The 19,744-nt window shown below is 47.6% G+C and overlaps 1 protein-coding gene across 1 annotated transcript in view; it reads right to left on the bottom strand.

Moving 5' to 3' along the window:
- Nucleotides 1-19,744, bottom strand: part of GLP2R (glucagon like peptide 2 receptor) — a 54,877-nt gene that overhangs the window by 3,236 nt on the left and 31,897 nt on the right. Inside the window, exons 10-12 of the mRNA XM_060647257.3 lie at nucleotides 16,240-16,328; nucleotides 8,701-8,839; nucleotides 42-83 (exon numbers count right to left, since the gene is read on the bottom strand). Coding sequence (XP_060503240.1) covers nucleotides 42-83; nucleotides 8,701-8,839; nucleotides 16,240-16,328 — 270 coding nt within the window. The remainder of the gene's footprint in view (nucleotides 1-41; nucleotides 84-8,700; nucleotides 8,840-16,239; nucleotides 16,329-19,744) is intronic.

Below are 19,744 nucleotides of genomic sequence, written 5' to 3'. Positions count from 1 at the left end.
CCGCCCTCTCCGGAACCTGGCTGGCCGCTCCGGAGACGTACCTCTCCATTGGCAAAGCAGTACTGCAAAGCCACGAGCAATCCCTGTAACAAAAGGAGGAGGCGGTGAGAGGTTTGACTCAGTCAAAGGTGTCCGAGAGTCCCCTGGAAAGCCCAAGGGCCCGCCAGTCCTGGGAGCTTCCAGAAGAGGCAGACGATCACAATGCTAGCACTAACCAGAGGTCGTCATCCGGGTTATGTTAACCTGGATTTCGTGGGGGTCTCTTCTCACTTTGACCCCCACCCCTCACATCAGCCCAGATGTTCGCTTAGATGCTTACAGGTGAATGACGATGGAATCCCAAAGACCCTATATTCTTCATCCAGTTGTACAAATATTGTACAAGACCGCCGTCCCACGTCTACTTGCCCACAGTGAGCCTCGGCTGTTTTGGGCCTGAATTTCATTCTTTCCTTTTGGCAGCTCACCCTCCCCTATTCCCCGGGCTTCTGGGAAGGCTGCCAGTCACGGTCCCCACGTTCCAGGATGGTCATCACCACAATAAACCAGCCCAAATGGGCATAGGGCCCAAACAGGGCCAACTGAGTTCTTTTCACTGGGAACGGAAAAAAGGGTTCAACTCTCTTCCCTGTGTTTGCCAACTGTATCCTGTCCAAGGAAGCCTGGAGATGCTCATGAGTATCTACCCAGCTGCATGGAGGGGGCCTGTCCAAGGATGATGCCAACAGAGAGAAAAGCAGAGGCTGGAGATGGTAAGATTTACAATTTTTGTTGGCGTACCTGGCTCCAGCTATGCCTGATGCTGAAACTTTCACTTATGTGAGATAAGAAATATCCCCTTCTCTTGTCAGAACATTTGTTTTCGAAAGGTAGATTGGGGCGCCTGGGTGGCTCAGTGGGTTGGGCATCCAACTTCAGCTCAGGTCATGATCTCAACGTTTGTGAGTTTGAGCCCCATGTCGGGCTCTGGGCTGACAGTTCAGAGCCTGGAGCCTTCTTCAGATTGTCTCTCTCTCTCTCTCTCTCTCTCTCTCTGCCCCTCCCCCACTCACACTCTTCTCTCTCTCACTCAAAACTAAATAAACATTAAAAATTTTTTTTTTAAAAAAAGAAAAGATAGGGGTGCCTGGGTGGCTCAGTCAGTTGGGCGTCCGACTTCAGCTCAGGTCATGATCTCACGGTCCGTGGGTTCGAGCCCCACGTCGGGTTCTGTGCTGACAGCTCGGAGCCTGGAGCCTGCTTTGGATTCTGTGTCTCCCTCTCTCTCTATCCCTCCCTGACTAGTGCTTTGTCTCTCAAAAATAATAAATGTAAAAAAAAATTAAAAAATAAAGAAAAGATAGATCATTTCATGCCAGTGGTTTCTCATCACGCCTAGATAAAATAATAGCTCCTCACCACAGAAGGGACTAAAGGCGACCTGGGCTCTGTGTCTGTGTCGCTGACTTGATCTTGTGCCCTGTTTACCCTTAACCACTGTTTTCCAGCCACACCGGCCTTCTGGTTCCCTCCAGCATCTCAAGCTAATGTATTAGTTACCTGTTGCCATATAACTTGGTGGATCAAAACAGTAAAGATTTATCACCTCACATACTTACTTTGGGCCAAGAATCTGACAGTGGCTAAGCTGGGTATTTGGCTCAGGGTCACCGTTCAAGTTACGGTCAAGATGTTGGATGGAGCCTTAGTCTTCTGAAGGCTTGACTTGCTTCCAAGATGGCTCACACGCCTGGCACGTTGGTGCCGGTGGGTGGTAGGAGGCCTCAGTCTCCCCCACAGAGCTGCTTGAATGTCCTCATGACACAGGGGCTGGCTTCCCCCAGAGTGGGGGTTGATCCAAGGGAGCAAAATAGAAACTACAACCCCTTGATGACGTGGCCTCCAAAGCCACACACAACTTCATGCCTACAATACGGTCACAAAGGTCAACCCTATTCCATACGAACGGGGACTCTGCGGGGCCGTGAGCACCAGGAGGAGACGATCCTTGGGGGCCATATTGGAGACTGACTAGCATGACTCATTCCCTACTGAGGTCCTTTCACACTTTCTGTCTTCTGGACCCTTCTTCTCTCAACTCTCTGCCTAACTGGCTTCTCAAAATCCAGGTGTTAGCTCAAATATCACCAGAGCTGTGGGCTCTCTAGTTTATATTCTTTGTGGCCCGAGAATTATATTGTTACTTGCCAGTCAACTTGGCTATTATCTGTCCTTCCCTGCCCCTGCCCCAGCAAGGCTGGAATCTTTTCACAGCCAGATCCCCAGCACTGGAAACAAATGTCTGGCACATGAGAGGAGCTCAATCATATCCATAAAAGGAATATGTGAATGAGTGAGTGAGTGAATGAATGAATGAGTTAGATTTCTGTAACTTACTCCTACAGGAGTCTTGCCTTGTACAATGTCAGACGATTTCTAAAATAGGACAGGACAGTTTCCTTTCTGTTGTCTCCCTAGTCATTTGTAAAGAATTGTGGGGGCCCCTGGGTGGCTCTGTTGGTTAAGCATCTGAGTCTTGACTTCGGCTTAGGTCATGATCTCATGGTTCATGGGTTCGAGCCCTGCATCAGGCTCTGTGCTGACAGTGCAGAGCCTGCTTGGGATTCTCTCTCTCTCCCTATCTCTCTGTTCCTCCCCCTCTCAAAATAAATAAGTAAACATTAAAGGAAAAAAAGAATGGTGGACACAAGGGTCCCAGTAAAAACAATAGGCCACCTTCACACAGCACTTCCCTTTCCAGAACATCTCTGTTGGGGAAGTCTCAGTACAGGGATACTGACTGGATGTTGGAAAATTTTTCTGGATTCACTGCTCAACTGCCAGAGGTCTGGAATCAAGGCTACTCGAGCTCATGTTGGTCTTCCAGCATTTTCTGACTCCTATGCTTCCTCATGTGATAACCACCCGAGCTGAGCTCCCTGCCACGGCTTCCCGCCCACCATGACATGAGGGTCTAGGGGGCCTGGACCGTGTGTCTGAAATACTGGACCTCCATACGTGTGCAGGACCCAAGCACTTGAGTGTTTATGGGAGGAACCTTGTAAAAAGCCAGGACTCACAAGCAAAGGACACATTTCCAACTGAAGAGTGAAGGTCACAGGGCAGGCTGACTCTCCCATCTCTGTTGAGAACATTTCTCTTACCCCTAGTGGCTGGTAAGGAGGGTCTGGTACTGGGAAAGGAGCTGACATTGTAAAGGAATTATAACATGTTGCCCTGGTTGGGGGGGGGAGGGGAAGGTTTTATGCTTTCTTATGGAAGCTAAAAGTCTAGCATGCTGGCTATCCCGATGTCACTTTGGACTCTGCCCGTCAGTGCGGGATTTTCTTTCTCTTATGCACCCCATATTCCGTGGCTATAGCTCCTAAACAGGGGCACAGTGGGACCAGTTTATCACTGTCAAACACACAAGTTCATTGGAGGCTCACAGCCGCCCGGTGCAGTTAGCAGGGCTGGTCATGCTTGCCTCTGGACATATGATATCAGAAGGGTGTTAGAATTCTCACAAATGACTTGGCTAAAATAGGATTCCACATCACAAACGTGTCCTTCACGTCTTCGGGTTCTTGGGTCACCATTTTAGGAGCCTCCTGGCATCCAGTTAACTCTCCTTCCAGATAAAGCAAGTGAGAAGGGAGTGGTCCCACAGAAGAGACAATGCTCACTCCCAATGTGACCACCACTGGGCAGTCTTCCCAAAGATCCCTTGAAGGTGAAACTCCCTAAAGATGGACGCTTGGGGGCGCCTAGATGGCTCGGTCGGTTGAGCTTCTGACTTCGGCTCAGGTCATGATCTCACAGTCTGTGGGTTCAAGCCCCGCGTCGGGCTCTGTGCTGACAGCTCAGAGCCTGGAGCCTGCTTCCGATTCTGTGTCTCTGTCTCTTCCCGCCCCTCCCTCACTCCCTCTCTCTCTCTCTCCCCCTACTCTCTCTGTCTCTCAAAAATAGATAAACATTAAAAAATTTAAAAAAAGAAAAGAAATAAGCACTCGGAAGAGTGAAGGACCCTCCAAGCAGCTGCTAGGTTCATGCCAATTCCTGCCGATGCACTGAGATGGGACCCACCGGATTTGCTCCCACACCTCTGCCCACCCACACTCTCACTTCTGCCTGGCCACAGGGAGGGGAGCCGTGCAGGGGTGCTCAGAAGGAGGGAAGTCTCTGCGCATGCACAGACCCTCTCAGTGTGCTTCCTGCCCCAGTCTGCAGGGCCACCCTGGTTCCTCACGTCCCTCAGCAGGTGCAGGGTGAAGGGCAGAGCTCCAGCTGCAGGACCAAAGGATCCAGCGTGGTGGCCAGTGTCTAGAAATGGTCCCAAAGATCTCTCCCTTCCCTGTAGGCATATGCTACCGCTCACAGGAAGTGTTAGACCTGGTTTGTCCCCTCCCCTCGAATCTGGGATGACCTTGTGACTCTTTCTGCCAGTACAACATGGTGGAAGAGATATCCTGGGATTTCCAAGCCTACACCTTAGGAGGGTTGGAAGTGTCTACTTTCTCCCTCTTAGAACATTTGCTTTGGGGATGCTCTGAGAGGCCGGCTGCCCGGTTAGGAGATGCCCAAGATACACGGAGGAGAGCTGAAGTTCTGTGATTAAGAGCCTCCTCGGAGCCCCAGCCAACAGACCGTGTCAACGTCCAGCTACGTGAATGGGTCATTTTGGATGTTCTGACCCAACCGAGCTTTCAGATGTGCTCAGCCCCGTTCAAAACCTGCATGTATCCAAAGTATCACCCTGCTGAGTCCAGGTGGCCCAGCTTATAGATTCATTAAAGATAACACGGTTCCTTGCTTTAAGCCATGAAGTTTTGGGGTAGTTTGCCACATAGCAAATGATGGCTCCCTTGCCAGACGGGTCTGATAGGCTGATTCTTCCTCAAAATCTTCCATAGCTCCCCATGGCTGTCTGGTCTTCAGACGGCCTTGAGTGTGTGAGATCCCTGGTTCATATGACCAATTGAGCCCTCAGAGGAAGAAAGACCATCAAATACTAACTGACAGAACAGCTGTCGCTTCTTGCTTTGTTGTTGATGTTTCTAATTTGGGATTACCTTTTTTAAAAAATTCTTTTATTTATTTTTGAGAGACAGAGACCGAGTGCAAGCAGGGGAGGGGCAGAGAGAGAGAGGGAGACACAGAATCCGAAGCAGGCTCCAGGCTCCGAGCTGTCAGCACGGAGCCCGACGCGGGGCTCGAACCCACGAATTGCAAGATCATGCCCTGAGCTGAAGTCGGATGCTTTAACAGACTGAGCCACCCAGGCGCCCCTGGGATTACCTTTTAAAGAAGATTAAACTGAACAACATAAAACCCCAAATTATTAAAGCTTAGCCGTTGAAATCCCCCAAAAGATTGAAATAACTTAAACATGGTTTCATAATGAAAAAAAAAAAAAAAAAAGGTTAGCAATGGGTCCTGTCTCAGCTCAGAGCCACAGCTCTAACAGGAGAGAGGAGCCATCATCCAGCTGCCCAGACGGCATGCCCCAGGCTGTGTCCCTGGCCTTTGGTGAGCCTGCAGTGGGCTGGCACATTCTCCCTGCTCCGTCCTGGAATCTTAGCACCTGGCTCCACCTGGTGGCAGTGGCTTTAAGACTGCGATGCAGAGGGGTGCCTCAGTGGTTCAGCTGGTTCAGCGTCCGACTTCGGCTCAGGTCACGATCTCGCGGTTCGTGGGTTCGAGCCCCGCGTCGGGCTCTGTGCTGACGGCTCGGAGCCTGGAGCCCGCTTCGGGTTCTGTGTCTCCCTCTCTTTCTGCCCCTAGCCCACTCACACTCTGTCTCTGTCTCTGAAAAATGAATAAACCTTAAAAAAATTAAAAAAAAAAAAAAGACTGTGATGCAGGGATTGGGGGGCGTCTGAATCTGACATCAAGCCTCTCAAGTGAAATTTCCATTATTGTACTTTTCAACTCCGGAATTTTTCCAGATTGGTTCTTTATTTATATATATATATATATATATATATATATATATATATATATATATAATTTTTTTGTTATTAAAAAATTATATATATATATAATTTTTTTGTTATTAAAAATTTTTTTAACGTTTATTCATTTTTGAGAGACAGAGTTAGAGTGCGAGTGGGGGAGGGGCAGAGCGAGAGGGAGACACAGAATCCGAAGCAGGCTCCAGGCTCCGAGCTGTCAGCACAGAGCCCGACACGGGGCTCGAACCCACAGACTGTGAGATCATGATCTGAGCGGAGATCAAGAGTCAGACACTCCCTCGACTCCGCCACCCAGGTGCCCCAGATTGGTTCTTATCTTATCATTTCTCTCTCTGTGCTGAGATTTCCTGATCGATACATCTTTGTCATCATACATACATTTACTTCTTAAACATGGTTTCTTCCAATCCTTTGAACATATATTTTTTAAAGATTCTATTTTTAATTAATCGCTAGCCCCAATGTGGGGCTCAAACGCACAACCCTGAGACTGAAAGTTGCATGCTCTACGAACTGAGCCAGCCAGTCACCCCCGAACATATTTATAATAGCTTCTTTGAAGTCTTTGTCTAAGAGAATTCTCAGCAAGTTGCTATGGACTGATTTTCTTTTTCCTGAGTACGTGTCATACTTTCCTGTTTCCGTACTTTCCTTTTTGTGTTCAAAACTGGAAGTTTTAGATCATATATTGTAGCAGCTCAGGAATCTGGTTCCCTACTCCCCACTCCCTGGGTGGTTGCTGGTGTTTTGTTTGTTTAGTAATTTGCCTGGACCGCCAGTTCTGTGACATCTTTCTCCCCTGGGGCACACAGCCACTGATGTCTGTGCTCCTTTCAAAAACTTTTGGTTTTGTGTGTAAGCCTGGCCTCCTGGCCCCGACTACTCACTGATTGGTCAGAAGTTGTGCTCACCCACCTTAAGCCAAGAAAGCTTCCACACCCTTTGACAACGGATCTGTGTGTGGCCTGGGGGGCCAGTTCCAAGTTTAGACGGTTTATAAGTCTTCCGTGGCTTTTATTTTCCACCTCCTGTGTCTACTGGGTGTGTGTGTGTGGGAACTCAGCCAGCAACGTGTCGATATCCTCTCTGGTCTCTCCCGAGTGTGTGTACAACCTTGTCCATGTACACAAGCCTCCAGCCCCCAGAGAGATATGTAGAAGCTGATCAAGGCTCATGACAGGTGTTTCATTCCTCAGATCCCCCTGTTAGAATTCTGGCTAGCTCACCAGGCTGTTTCTCGTCCCAGTTAGGACCACCATGTCAGCCTATGATATTGTCATTCCTCGATCGTTTGCCACTGAGATCACTGTTGTATCTGACAATGGCCAGGGGTGTGGGCTTTTTCCGCTTTCCGATTGATCTACATTGGGTCAGCCCCTCTCTGCAGTGAAGTTCCTTACTGACAGAGACGAGGTTGGAGAACAAACACACTCGAGGCTAAACCAACAGACCCCACTGTTCTCACTCAGCTTCAGTCATTTTTCTTGAGTAAACCCTTCCCAACCTTTTGTATGCCTTTGGCCGGATTCCACGGTGCTCCAATTTTATTGTTGCTTTTGGGGGAGGGTATGTGCCACGAGCCTCTCTTCTCCATTCCAGAAGTCCTGCCCTATATTAGCATTTTAGAATGATTAGTCCTGAGGTTACCACTCTATGGGACCTCTGCTGCCAACACTACTTATGGTGGTCACTTGCATCCATGGCCTTGGCTACCGAGCCATGCCTCTCAGTATCGGTGCCCCTGTGTGGTCTCCTCCCCTTCAGTCCAGGCTGGGTCTGGGATTTGCTTTAAGTGTTAAAACGCACTGGAAGTGTCAGGCTTAGGCATATAAAAGGCCTGGAAGTCCCTGTTTTTGTGCCCTTGGGAGCCCTGAACTGCCACGTAAGAAGTTCCAGCTTTCCTGCAAGGAGGACCACGGAAAAAGAACATGTAGTGAGAGAGAAGCCCTAAGACGATACGGAACTGAGGAATGTAGCTGGCAGTGAGAAATGAAGCCCCAGAAATTCGACCCAAATGAAGCCACTCCAGCCACGTGAGCCTTCCCGGTTCAGGCACCAGACATATGAGTGGCGAAGCATCTTGGAAGTTCCAGCCCCGGGCGACACGCATGGAGCAGAGGTGAGCCATCCCAACTGTGCCCCACCTGGAATCCTGGTCCCCAGAATAATGAGAAATAATAAAAATCATCACTGTTGTGAGCTACGGGGTAATGAATAGCCCATTTAAGGAATGGATACCCAAAATATCCAGGTGAAGGAACCACGGCTGGCCTTTTGGCTCTCGTTTCAGCCCCATCTGACACATCCTGACATGTCTGTCTAGGTTCAAGAGCCTCCTGGTCTCAACTCACTGGTTCCTACCAAGTGGTGTTATATTCTGAGTGTGTCACCTGAAGCATAAACAACGTTCGTTTCGTACAGTGCCCTGCGGAGAATCCAGCAAAAATAGACACTTAATGAAAGGCTTCGCGTTGATACTCACGGTTAATATGGTTGTGAGATACACCAACTCTTACCGCCCAGGAAACAGAGCACTTTTTGCTTCTTAGTCACTGAGTCACGCTGGCAGGATCAAGGCAATGCTTTTGGTCCGCCCACTCTTCCAGTGCCAAAGGCCCTCTCATAGAGCCCACTGGCACTACGGCTTCATTTACATCCGTGGGCTTTCTCAATTCTGAGACTGCTGGGGTCAAGAGCATTTTGTTTTCACCACAGCACAGGAATCCTGGTTCAGACGCCTACTTACATGGAAGGAGCTCAGAGTCAACTGAATGAAGAGTCGTATAAGTTTTGAAAATCCTTCGACTTGATCGTCAGTGATGAAAGAGAAGAGAATCTCGTGAACGCCCAACAAAGGAATGAGGACCAGCGTTGACTTTGCCAACCTGCAAATGAAAACCAACAACACTGTCACGAGGACCGCACTGGGAAGAGGCAACGTTTCCCACTCTTCTGTGTGTGACTTTATGGTAGCTCTTATCCTACTGCTAAATAGTTGACCTTCCAGTTTGTCTCGTTGGCTACACATGGGATGTCTTGAGGGCCAGTGTGGTCTTCGTTACTGATGCACCCCTCCACCTGACTCGTGGCCAGACGTTCAGAAAACAAACATGAATTGAGTGAATGGATGAATGGATGGATGAATTCTCCTATATAGATTATGATGTGTCTATCATCATCTATAAACATCAGATTATGTTTTGCCTGATGGATAGATTTCCACGTGCATGGCTGTCACCTTGGGACACTACAGCACTACCACATTTGACAGATTTCCTGTTACCTGATTACCTGGCTAGCAGGTGCCTCTCTTCCTTTCTCTATTCAGGACTTCCAATGTCAGTGCTTTACTGAACCTGAGAAGGGAAAGAAACTGGCATGTCTGGGGTCCCATAGCTACTAAGTGACAAATCCAGGCCTGGAAGTAAGATTTCTGACCTCACACTCACACCCTTCACATTCCATGGAGGGCTTGACCGTTAGCCTCCATGCTGCCCCTCAGCCCCAAGACAGCAAGGGCTGCAGGAAATGAGAGACTGATCCTCCTCATAAAAAGTGCTGTGTGGAAGCTCCTGTTGTATATACTCTACGTAAAAAAGACAAACATTCCTTTGTACCACCCACGTGCAAAGTGCACAGCTGGGGCCCAAACATTCCATACCACATACCGGTGGTTCCCAAACATGGTTTACCATTAGAATTCCTTAAGGAACTTAAAAAGGTAGATGATAGATGGATAGATGGATGGATGGATGGATGGATGCATAGATGGATAGACAGATAGATAGATGGATAGGCAGATAGATGGTAGATAGATAAATAGATAGATACATTGATGATAGGAAGATAGATAAATGGATAGATATATAAGAAGATAGATGATAGATGGATGGATGGATGGATAGATAGATGGATAGACAGACAGATAGATAGATAGATGGATAGGCAGATAGATGGTAGATAGATAAATGGATAGATACATTGAAGATAAGAAGATAGATAAATGGATATATATATATAAGAAGATAGGTGATAGATAGACATATAGATAGATAAATGGATGGATGGATAGATAGATAAATGGATGGATAGATAGATAGATAGATGATAGATAATAGATAATAGATAGAGCCAGCTAGCTTCCTGGGCCCTGGTATCGACCTCCTGAGTCAAAACCTCTGGATGTCTGGTCTTGGGAATGTGAATTTTTAAGGCATTCCTCATGGGATTCTGATAAGCAGCCACATTTGGGAACAACTGCTTTTCAGTACTGAGATTAATTTAAAACTAACTACATTAGCAAAAGTGACTCATATGCAGGGTACAAACAGAGCTACTGTCTTGTATACACACATTGGAAAAAAAAGAGTTTCATCGTAATGACTTTTAGCCCAAATCACTTGTCTTAAAGGGCCAGACTTGGAGAAATCTCTCCCCTGCCGAAGGCCATGGACTTAAACATGTCGGAATGTCAGCAGCTCCTGGGCAGTATCCTCAGGAAGGTTTAACTGTGCCCAAGAGAAAGTGCTTAGTATGGATCCTGTACCCGTGAGAGCCATTCGAGTGTAATGTTATCAAGAAAACAAGAAAACCCTCACCTTTGTGCCCCGAAAAGACCTAAAGCCCGTTAAAGAGCAGAGGGGACGCCCCCCGGGCCCGTGGTCAAGAGATATCTGTGTTTTAATTTCCAGGAGTATTTTTAAAATGCTTGGGTCAGACAATGGCGAAATGGTGGCCACAGGGTGTATCTGTCCTGCAGACGGTTTTTACTTATGCGAAGAGGGTGATTTTTGTTATCGGAGCCATCTTTAAGTAATAAGTAAGGAGGGTTTGAGCAGAGGTCCAGATTTCCGGCTTCTTTTGAAAAGTGGGAGAAGCTGGCTCTACGGGGCCCGAATTCTTGCTTGGTGACCGTCGGCTCTGGCCTGAGGGTGGCTGTTTCTTTCTAGAGGGAACATGTGTTGCAGGACGTGCAGCCGGTCTGCCCCGCTCACCCACAGTTCCTCGCCTGGCCCCCGAAAGCGTCTCAGTTTGCCACCCTCGCTCCGGTCATCTGGGTTTCGAGGACACATACTTACATACTGAGTGCAGATCCGCATCTCACTCTCAAATCATTCTCGGGGCCTCGCTATGCCATTACGTGCTTTGAATAAGCTCCTTATTTTGGAATAATCTTGGATGTGTGGAAAAGTAGCAAAAATAGTACAGCGAGTGCCCACATACAACTTCACTGTTTCCACTAATGTTAGTCTTGTATTAACCACAGACCATTTGTCCAACATTGGTATGTGACTAACAACTATACATCCGGATTCCATTCGGGTTTCACCAATTTTTCCCACGGATGTCCTCTGCACGTGCCAGAATCCTGCATTTAGTACGGGATGATCTTTTAAAAAATGACATCTTTTTTACGAGGTTTTGGTAACGACCAGATCCATGGATGTCAAGGGATTTCCCGTTCCTCACCTTGCTCTGACTTCTGCTTAGACAGAACCCCGTGTGTGTCCTTGGTCGAATGGAAATCCATAAATGTCTTTCGCCGTTTACGCTTGTGAACCGTATTTATGCTCATTTTTTCATCTACGGCCAATTGTTTATTTAAATTGTTTGGCTTATTGCAGTCCGTTAGCCATCCAGCAAATATTTATTGAGCATGAGTCAGAGCAGTGAGAGAGGAAGAGTTGCCATCAAAGAGAGCACAGGCCAGTATCTGGGCCTGGGTTCAAATCCCGGCACCGTCAATGACTGGCCATGTAGCTTTGGGCAGACTATTTCACCTCTCGTCTGTAAAAACAAGGGTTCTACAGCTGATAATAAGAAGTGCTGAAACCATAATAAGATATTATTTATTAATAATAATACAGTCATTTTTAAAGATGAAATGACATGTAAACCCTCAAAATTATGGTATCTGACACTCTCAGAGAGAGGAATCTTGCACTGTTGCTGGGAATGCAAACTGGTACAGCCACTCTGGAAAACGGTGTGGAGGGTCCTCGACAAATTAAAAATCGAGCTACCCTACGAGCCAGCAATTGCACTAGTAGGTATTTATCCAAGGGTACAAAAATGCTGATTCGAAGGGGCACATGCACCCCGATATTTATAGCAGCGCTATTGACAATAGTCAAAGGATGGAAAGAGCCCAAGTGTCCATTGACTGATGAATGGATAAAGAAAACGTGGTGTATACATACAATGGAATACTACTCGGCGATCAAAAACAATGAAATCTTGCCATTTGCAACAACATGGATGGAACTAGAGTGTATTCTGCTAAGCAAAATGATTTCACGCATATGTGGAATTTGAGACAAGATAGCTGAACATAAGGGAAGGGAAGCAAAAATAAGGTAAAAACACAGAGGGAGACAAACCATAAGAGACTCTTAAATACAGAGAACAAACTGTATTTTTGTTGCTGAGGGGGTGTTGGGTGGGGGGATGGGCTAAATGGGGGATGGGCATTAGGGGGACGCTTGTTGGGATGAGCACCGGGTGTTATATATAGGGGATGAATCACTAAATTCTATTCCTGAAGCCATTATTAAACTAAATGTTAACCAACTTGGATTTAAATTTAAAAAAATAAAGAAGCCATCCCCGCCCTGGGGTGCCTTTGTAGCCTCAATGATCAATTTTACTTCCATTTGTGACTTTTTTTTTTTGTCTTTGGTTGCCTGCTAGAAAGTCTTTTAAGAGAGGGCTCTGGGGTCCAGCAGGTTAAGAAATAATTCTCCTTTATAAATTCGTCAAGAGCTCTGCCCACACACTACACACAGAGTTAAGACGGGTCCTCCAGGGGGACAGTCGCCTGAAGGCTGGGAGCCACACAGATCAGAGACCGCGCTGATCGTCGGCAGGTGTCTGTCCACATTCATGGGGCCTGGGTCAGCTCTCCTGCTCCGGGCCAGGCAGGGGGACCCCGTAACGTTCCTCCGCCTGAATGGTGGGAGCCCAGAGACAGAGCTAGGACTACAAAAGTTCCTCCACCTCCTAGCCACTTGCCTTTTTGGCAAGACCTAAATATATTTAATTTAAACCTTCCTAAAATATACTCCTGGAGGGGGCCAAATCTTGAGAGCCACATTCTGAAAGTTCTCAAAATCTGGGAGAGGTGGAGGCAGACCCATTTCTACCAGAGTTTGGACAAAATGCCCTGGGTCCCTCTGCCTCTTCCTCCCCACCCTGGCAGAGGATGACAAAAGAAAACAAAGCTGGAGGGGGACCTGGAGGGGGAGGGGGAGACCCCTCCAATGTAGGGAGAGGGCAGTGTGAGCTGGGGGTGCTGATGACCCACCGTGGGTGACGGAACTTAGAAATGAGGGTGTTAGCGCTGTTGGGAGAGAAAAATGGGCAATTGCCTCATCGACGTTGGAGGATTCTCCAGCCCAGGCGGTAAAGTAAGGTGGCCCGGTGTGCCCTGAGAGACAGGGCCTGGATTTTTGCTCATTAATGAGCACAAGCTACTTAATTGTACTGTACTCTGCACGGAGACAGGGTAAGTAAAGGGAAACTGATGGCCAACCAAAATGATGGAGAAAATCACCGAGAAGTGAGAAGTCCCCTGGACTTACCCAGCCCTACGCGTGGAGACCCTGGGGGAATGAACCCTGCTCTCGCCAGGCAGGTGGCTGCTCACAGTCGGTGATCCTTCCCACCGACCACCCTACTCACACCAGCGAGACTCTGGTGACCGCTTTGGATTTCTGGATCGTTTGTTGCCAATGGAGCTAGGAGTGACGGCACCAGAAGGAAGCTTCAGCCCACCCCTGCCTTCCACGGTCTCTTAAGAATGAACAGTTGTAGAGTCCGGTTTATGTATCTGTCTCTTGTGAGTTCAGTTGGTGTGTGAGTCGGCCCTCTAAAGTCTCAGCCACTTGGGGACACTGATAGGTCCCCAGCTCAGCCGCCAGGTGGTAGCAAACTTGCCAAGGTGAGGTGGCTCACCCTGGGGGGCCTCCAGGTGGCCCTGCACCCAGGTTCCTCTTTTCAAGCTTTATCCTTGAAGGAGAGTCAGGAAAGGAAAAGAGAACCTCCCAGATAGATTGTGTATGTCAGACAGGTTATCCCTTCTTCCCCCAAAATAGCTGTCCTGAATCATTGCTTGGCCATGAGGGTCTCCCCGGTATCTTGATTTACGATTCCCTAGATCACTGGTTCCCAATCAGTCAATGAGCTTCAGGGATATTCAAGACAATCCATTTGGTATTAGGAGAAAATATAAGAAGGAAAGATAATGGGAGTTCTATGTGCTAATATTTAATCTATCCTTTATAATTTTCTCTTTTTTTTTTGTATTTTATAATGTCCATATTAGTTCAGCAGACCATGTGTACATATGATGAGAGGCATGCTTAAAATTTCTTTACCGAAAAAGATGCATGATCAGAAAAGTTTAGAGACCACCATCTTGGATAACTCCAAAGGAGACCTTGCAAAAAGGGGTTTTGAGGCTGCTTAGAAACACATCTGCCACGGCCCCACCAGAAAATTCCATGCATTATTTCACTAGGGCATCTGAGGCAGAGGTCCTGCACTCTGTGTATCAAAATCTCTTGGGGAGCTCCATAAGGAGTCCACATGGTGGGGGAGGGGGGGGCCCATGTCGCATTTACTGAGTCCGAATACCCAGTGGGGAGCCTCACGAGTCTATCCTTTAGGCTGGCTGTCAGGTGACGCTTACAAGCAGCCAGAATGGAAAGTTACTGCAGGGGCGCTGTGGGTCTGGAGCACGGGGAGAGCCCCAGTGGTACATGGCGGGCTTTGGGGCCACCAAATAGCAGGGTGCCGACTCTCAGTCTGCATGGAGAGTGGTGTCTTGGGATCTGTCTGCTCCCTGATCTGTCTGTGGGGAACGATGTTCTCTTTCCAGTTTCCCAGATGCCCCAGTGTCCCCTGCACCTGGTTGGTGAGAGGGCTGCCCCCCCTGAATGGACCCTCAGTGGGCGGACTAGAACAGCTCTGACTATGCTTTTGGACCTCCACCCTCACAGAACAGTTGGAGGCTGAGCCTTGGGAAAGGGCCAAAGAAACTTTGAGCCACTTAGAGTCTCCACCAGAGGCGCCAAGAGAGTCGGTGTGGCTCTGTGTTGTCCAAGCCAGCCCAAGTGCTCTGGGGATAAGGGTGTTTGCAAAATATTTGGGCCAATTATAGCATATATTTTGCCAGTGTGGAACCATGCATGTTTACCCTTCGGGACCTCCTGGAAGAAGGGTTTTAAGCAGATAGGACTTGGGGTCTGGATCTTGGGCAAACACCACTCGCCACATCTGATTAGACTGAGAACCCACATCTATGACCTTCAGTCCTCCAAACAGGCAAAAGATGGGTCTCATGTGACATTCCCATTCTCCACACCAGAAATCAGACCCAGAGAGGCCAAGTGACTTGCCCAAGGTCACTCAGAGAATCCGGAGCCGTGGCCAGCACCAGCCTCCCTGATGCATGTTCACCAATATACTAGTCCTTGGGGTTGGAATGTGTGGTCTTTGCAGACTGGGTCTGCATAGTACCTTTCTTTTGTTCCAAGCTCAGTGCCAGGCACATGGTAGGCGTTCATTAAATGTTTGTCAGCTAAGGGGCGCCTGGGTGGCTCAGTCGGTTAAGCGTCCGACTTCGGCTCAGGTCACGATCTCGCGGTATGCGAGCTCGAGCCCCGTGTCGGGCTCTGTGCTGACCGCTCAGAGCCTGGAGCCTGTTTCAGATTCTGTGTCTCCCTCTCTCTCTGCCCCTCCCCCGTTCGTGCTCTGTCTCTCTCTGTCTCAAATATAAATAAATGTTAAAAAAAAAATTTAAAAAAAATAAAAAATAAAAAATAAAAATAAATGTTTGTCAGCTAAACAGGAAAACCACCTTCCCAGCACATGTGGGTCAGGCCCCATTCTAGCCTTAGAGAGAAACAGAGCTCTGGCTGTCCCCACTCACATCTCTGCCTATGACCTGCCACGGGGACTAAAATCCTTACCATTAGAGCCCCTCCTTTGGCTCAACCAAATGGCTCAACCACCCATTCTTAGGTGCACTTTAAGCTTCCTGCTACAGGAAATGTGTACCCTTGACTACTCGCTTCATTTCCACGGGGCCAGAAGGTCCTCAGCAGTGGCAAAAACCCCACACGACACCATGACACCTTTTAAGAGGGTCTCTTCCGGATACTCTTATCTTAGGAGATAGACATACTGATGTAACTCATGCCCCTCTTCCCAGAGCATTAACCAGGACAGCCCGAAGGGGTCAAAATAATCTTGGAGCATTGGGTACTGACCTCAGGCCACTCACCTGTATTTATAATCTCTGAAGCACATTTGATGGGCTTTGAGCTTAGAAATGAGAAGCTTGACAATTTTCAGGAAGATGAAGAAATTGACCTTGGGGGGAAAAAAAGCAGATATGGGTAAATACATGATGGAGTCCATGTGGTTATGAATATCAAGGTCATCTGGGGCCTGGCCATTGGATCCTTATCCAGATAAACCAGGGGAAACTTGGCAATTGGCCATTCGGGTAGTATGTGCCTGTGGTCATCCACACTCTTCCTAGGGCCATCTTGATACATCCATAGATTATTTTATTTAATCCTTATAAGAATCCTCTGAGGAAACCACACTATTTTTATGTTGTGATACAATGAGAAAACAGAGGCACAGAGGAACAATTACAATTACCAAGTTCGCACAGCAGGTAAGTGATGGAGCTGGTACTTACACACAGCTTTACCCGATAATTACCTTTCCTTCCATGAAACAGAAAACTCACTGCCTCCCTTCTGTAAAGAACTCCAGCCCTATTGGTATCTAACCTGAGATCTTGTTGCTGCCATGGAATTTATTGGAAATTACATGTTCCCCACTCCCTAGACTATATTCCACACCTGTCATGGGTTGGGAAAGTTCATCCCTTTGTTGTCAGCCTTGGTAGAGATTTTTAACTATGTGTGCCAATTCTTCAACACTGCTCCCTTCAAAAGGCAGAGCCTAATTTCTCCCTTCCCTCTGGTATGTGAGCTAGACTTAGCTGTGTGCATCTAATGAAAAGAATATGGTGGACAATTCTTCAACAGTGCTCCCTTCGAAAGGCAGAGCCTAATTTCTCCCTTCCTTCTGGTACGTGAGCTAGACTTAGCTGTGTGCATCTAATAAAAAGAATATGGCGGAAGGGATGCTATGTGACTTCTGAAGTTAGGTCCTCAGGAGCATGGTATCCACCTGGTTCTGTCTCTCTTGCTCTCTCTTTCCCTCTGGGGAAAGTTAACTGCCATGTTGTGAGGACACTTCAGCAGGCTGTGGAGAAACCCACATGGCAGAACTGAGTCTTCCTACCAACAACCAGCACCGCTTACCAACCATGTGTATGAGCCACTGGGAAGCTGATTCTCCAGCCCCAGTCAAGCCATCTGACGGCCACAGCCCTGGCCAACACCTTGACAGCAACCACGTGAGACATTGTGGGGCTCTTGGAGAGGTAGAAGGGCAAATATTTGAGTGTGGGTAGGGCTTGGAGAATGAGAACAAGAACTGTGAAAAGTGAGGCTGGAGTAGGGGTGGAGAACCAGCTCCTGCACAGTCTTCTCAAGGTTAGAGGAAGGAGTTTAGGTTTTCTTCTGAGAGCAATGGAAAGCCGGTGATGAATCTCAAGCAGGTAAGTTACCCGATGAGATTTATATTTCTGAACTTCAGAAAGATCATTTTAGAAGCTGTGGGAAGAATGGATTAGATGAAGGCAAAATCAGAGGAGGGGAGACTAACGGAGAATCAGAGGAGGGGACGCTAATCGGAGGAAGATGATGGAGAGATGAGGTAAAGCCACAGCCATGGTGCATCAGTGATGGGAAGTAGGAGAGGGATTCGAACTTTCTAAGGAGCTTGAGTCAAATGGCCTTTGTTAGTGGTTGGATGTGAGGTCCGAGATGACCCCAACATTTCTCGGCTGATCTCAGATGTACAGTATTACCATTCACTGAGAATAAGCACATGGAAGAAGAAGAGTGGTGTGGGGAGAAGAGGGATGATTCCAGCTGTTTTGGACACAAGCGATGTCCCAAGGCAGTGACATATTTATGTCTGCATCTCAGCAGAGAGGTCCCAGCTGGAGCATGGAGCCAGCGATGGCTGGCTCCAGCCAGAAAAGCTGTGCAGACTGGGAGAAAAAGAGGGTAAGAGACTCACCTTGTAATGAAGGGAATGGTGGAAGCGGAGACGGCAAAGGAGATTGAGAAAGAACAGGCCCGGGCAGTTGGAGCGAACCACAAGGAAGTGGTGTCCTGGAAACTCATGTCTGTAAGAACTTTGAGGAGGCTTAAATGCTACCCGAAATTTCAGCAAAATAAGACTGCATTTAGCAACAAAGAGCTGAGAGAAGGTGCAGTTCACAGGTGGGAGCCCAAGGTAGATTGCAATGCTTTGTTTTGTGAGCTAGATGTAAAGAGGGAGATGGCCGGTGTAGACCACATTGAAGAGGCTTGGCTGTGAAGGGAAGCAGAAGAATAAAAAGAGTAATTGACAAGAGATACAGAAGGAGATCACTTTTCTGTGCAGGGCTAGAAGAGGTTTGGGGTTACAGGTTTTTGTTTTTGTTTTTTTTTTAATGGAAAAGACAAAACTGCCTCTCTGCAATGAAAAAAGAGCCAGTGGAGACGGTGATTGGGTAACAATTAATGGAGTCTACAAACTAGAGATCAAAGTCTCTATGAACTTTGAGCCAGTGCAGTACTAATCCCCCACCCCTGTCTGGAAACAAATCCCTTGAACCACATATTGAAACACAAGCTCCAGAATCCAATGTGTACCTACTGAGACTTGCCTTATTGGCCTCAGGAGAGTCAGTGCTCAAAGCTAGCAGTCTACAGTTCCAGGCAAGAGGCTATTTATCCCAACCCACTAGCCAACAGGAATGATGGAGCTTCCTAGCCAAGGAATATTTAGCAACAGGACACTTAAATACAAACTAAATGCAACCAAGTAATTTATTTCTTTAATGGGATATCTGCTTTTCCTCATGAAGAGAAAACGTTGTGTCCTTGGCTTAGTGATTTGTTGAACTCAAGCATTTTTTCTTGTAAAGTAAGCTTAACTGGGGAAAGGCACATATTTTAGCAAGTTAATTTCAATCAGGACTGTTTCCTAGGATACGAAGGGTTGTGATGGAGAGGATGTGGATTTGCTGTTGTTTGTGCCTTCCAGGGACCAGACATGAGAAAATGGGCATCAACCAATGGCCATGCAGAGGAAGTGCTTCTTCAGTGCCACGGGATGAAACACCAGCCTGGTTGACCATGGAGCTTGGGTTCATGGTCAAGACACAAGACAAGAGTCAGTAGGCACGTTGGGTAGTACTGTTCTTCATCTGTACAGAAGTAGGAAAAGGAGCAGAAGGAGGAAATCTTCCAAGAACCCAGCCAATTCCTCTTAGATGCTGTGATCAGAATGGGGGTGCTTAGGACCCCAGATAGATAACGTTCCCTTTCAGGTCCTAGACAGTGCAGAATGCATTATCAGATATAAGATTCTTGGTGACACTTCCTTGGCATTGCAGCTCCTGTGTTTAGGTCCTGTGCTAGAAGAGGTGATGGCTAACATAGTAGGGGGCTCAGAAGTAGGTTTCATCTACCCCTAAGCTTCTCCACCTACCCCAACTCCTCCTCTTCTGGCCTGCTGTGTGGACTAAAATGCCTACCATTAGAGTTGCTCCTTTGGTTTAAAATAGTTCATCCCTAGAACGCTGCTGATGTGTACACATCACATAGAAGATAAAGAACACTTGGGGTGGGGTGGAGGGGATTTTCTCC

The sequence above is a fragment of the Panthera onca genome, chromosome E1 (genome assembly GCF_046562875.1).
Source record: "Panthera onca isolate mPanOnc1 chromosome E1, mPanOnc1 haplotype 2, whole genome shotgun sequence".
Classification (NCBI taxonomy): domain Eukaryota; kingdom Metazoa; phylum Chordata; class Mammalia; order Carnivora; family Felidae; genus Panthera; species Panthera onca.
Note: the sequence above shows the minus strand (reverse complement) of the source record. Positions and strands in the feature narration are given on the sequence as shown.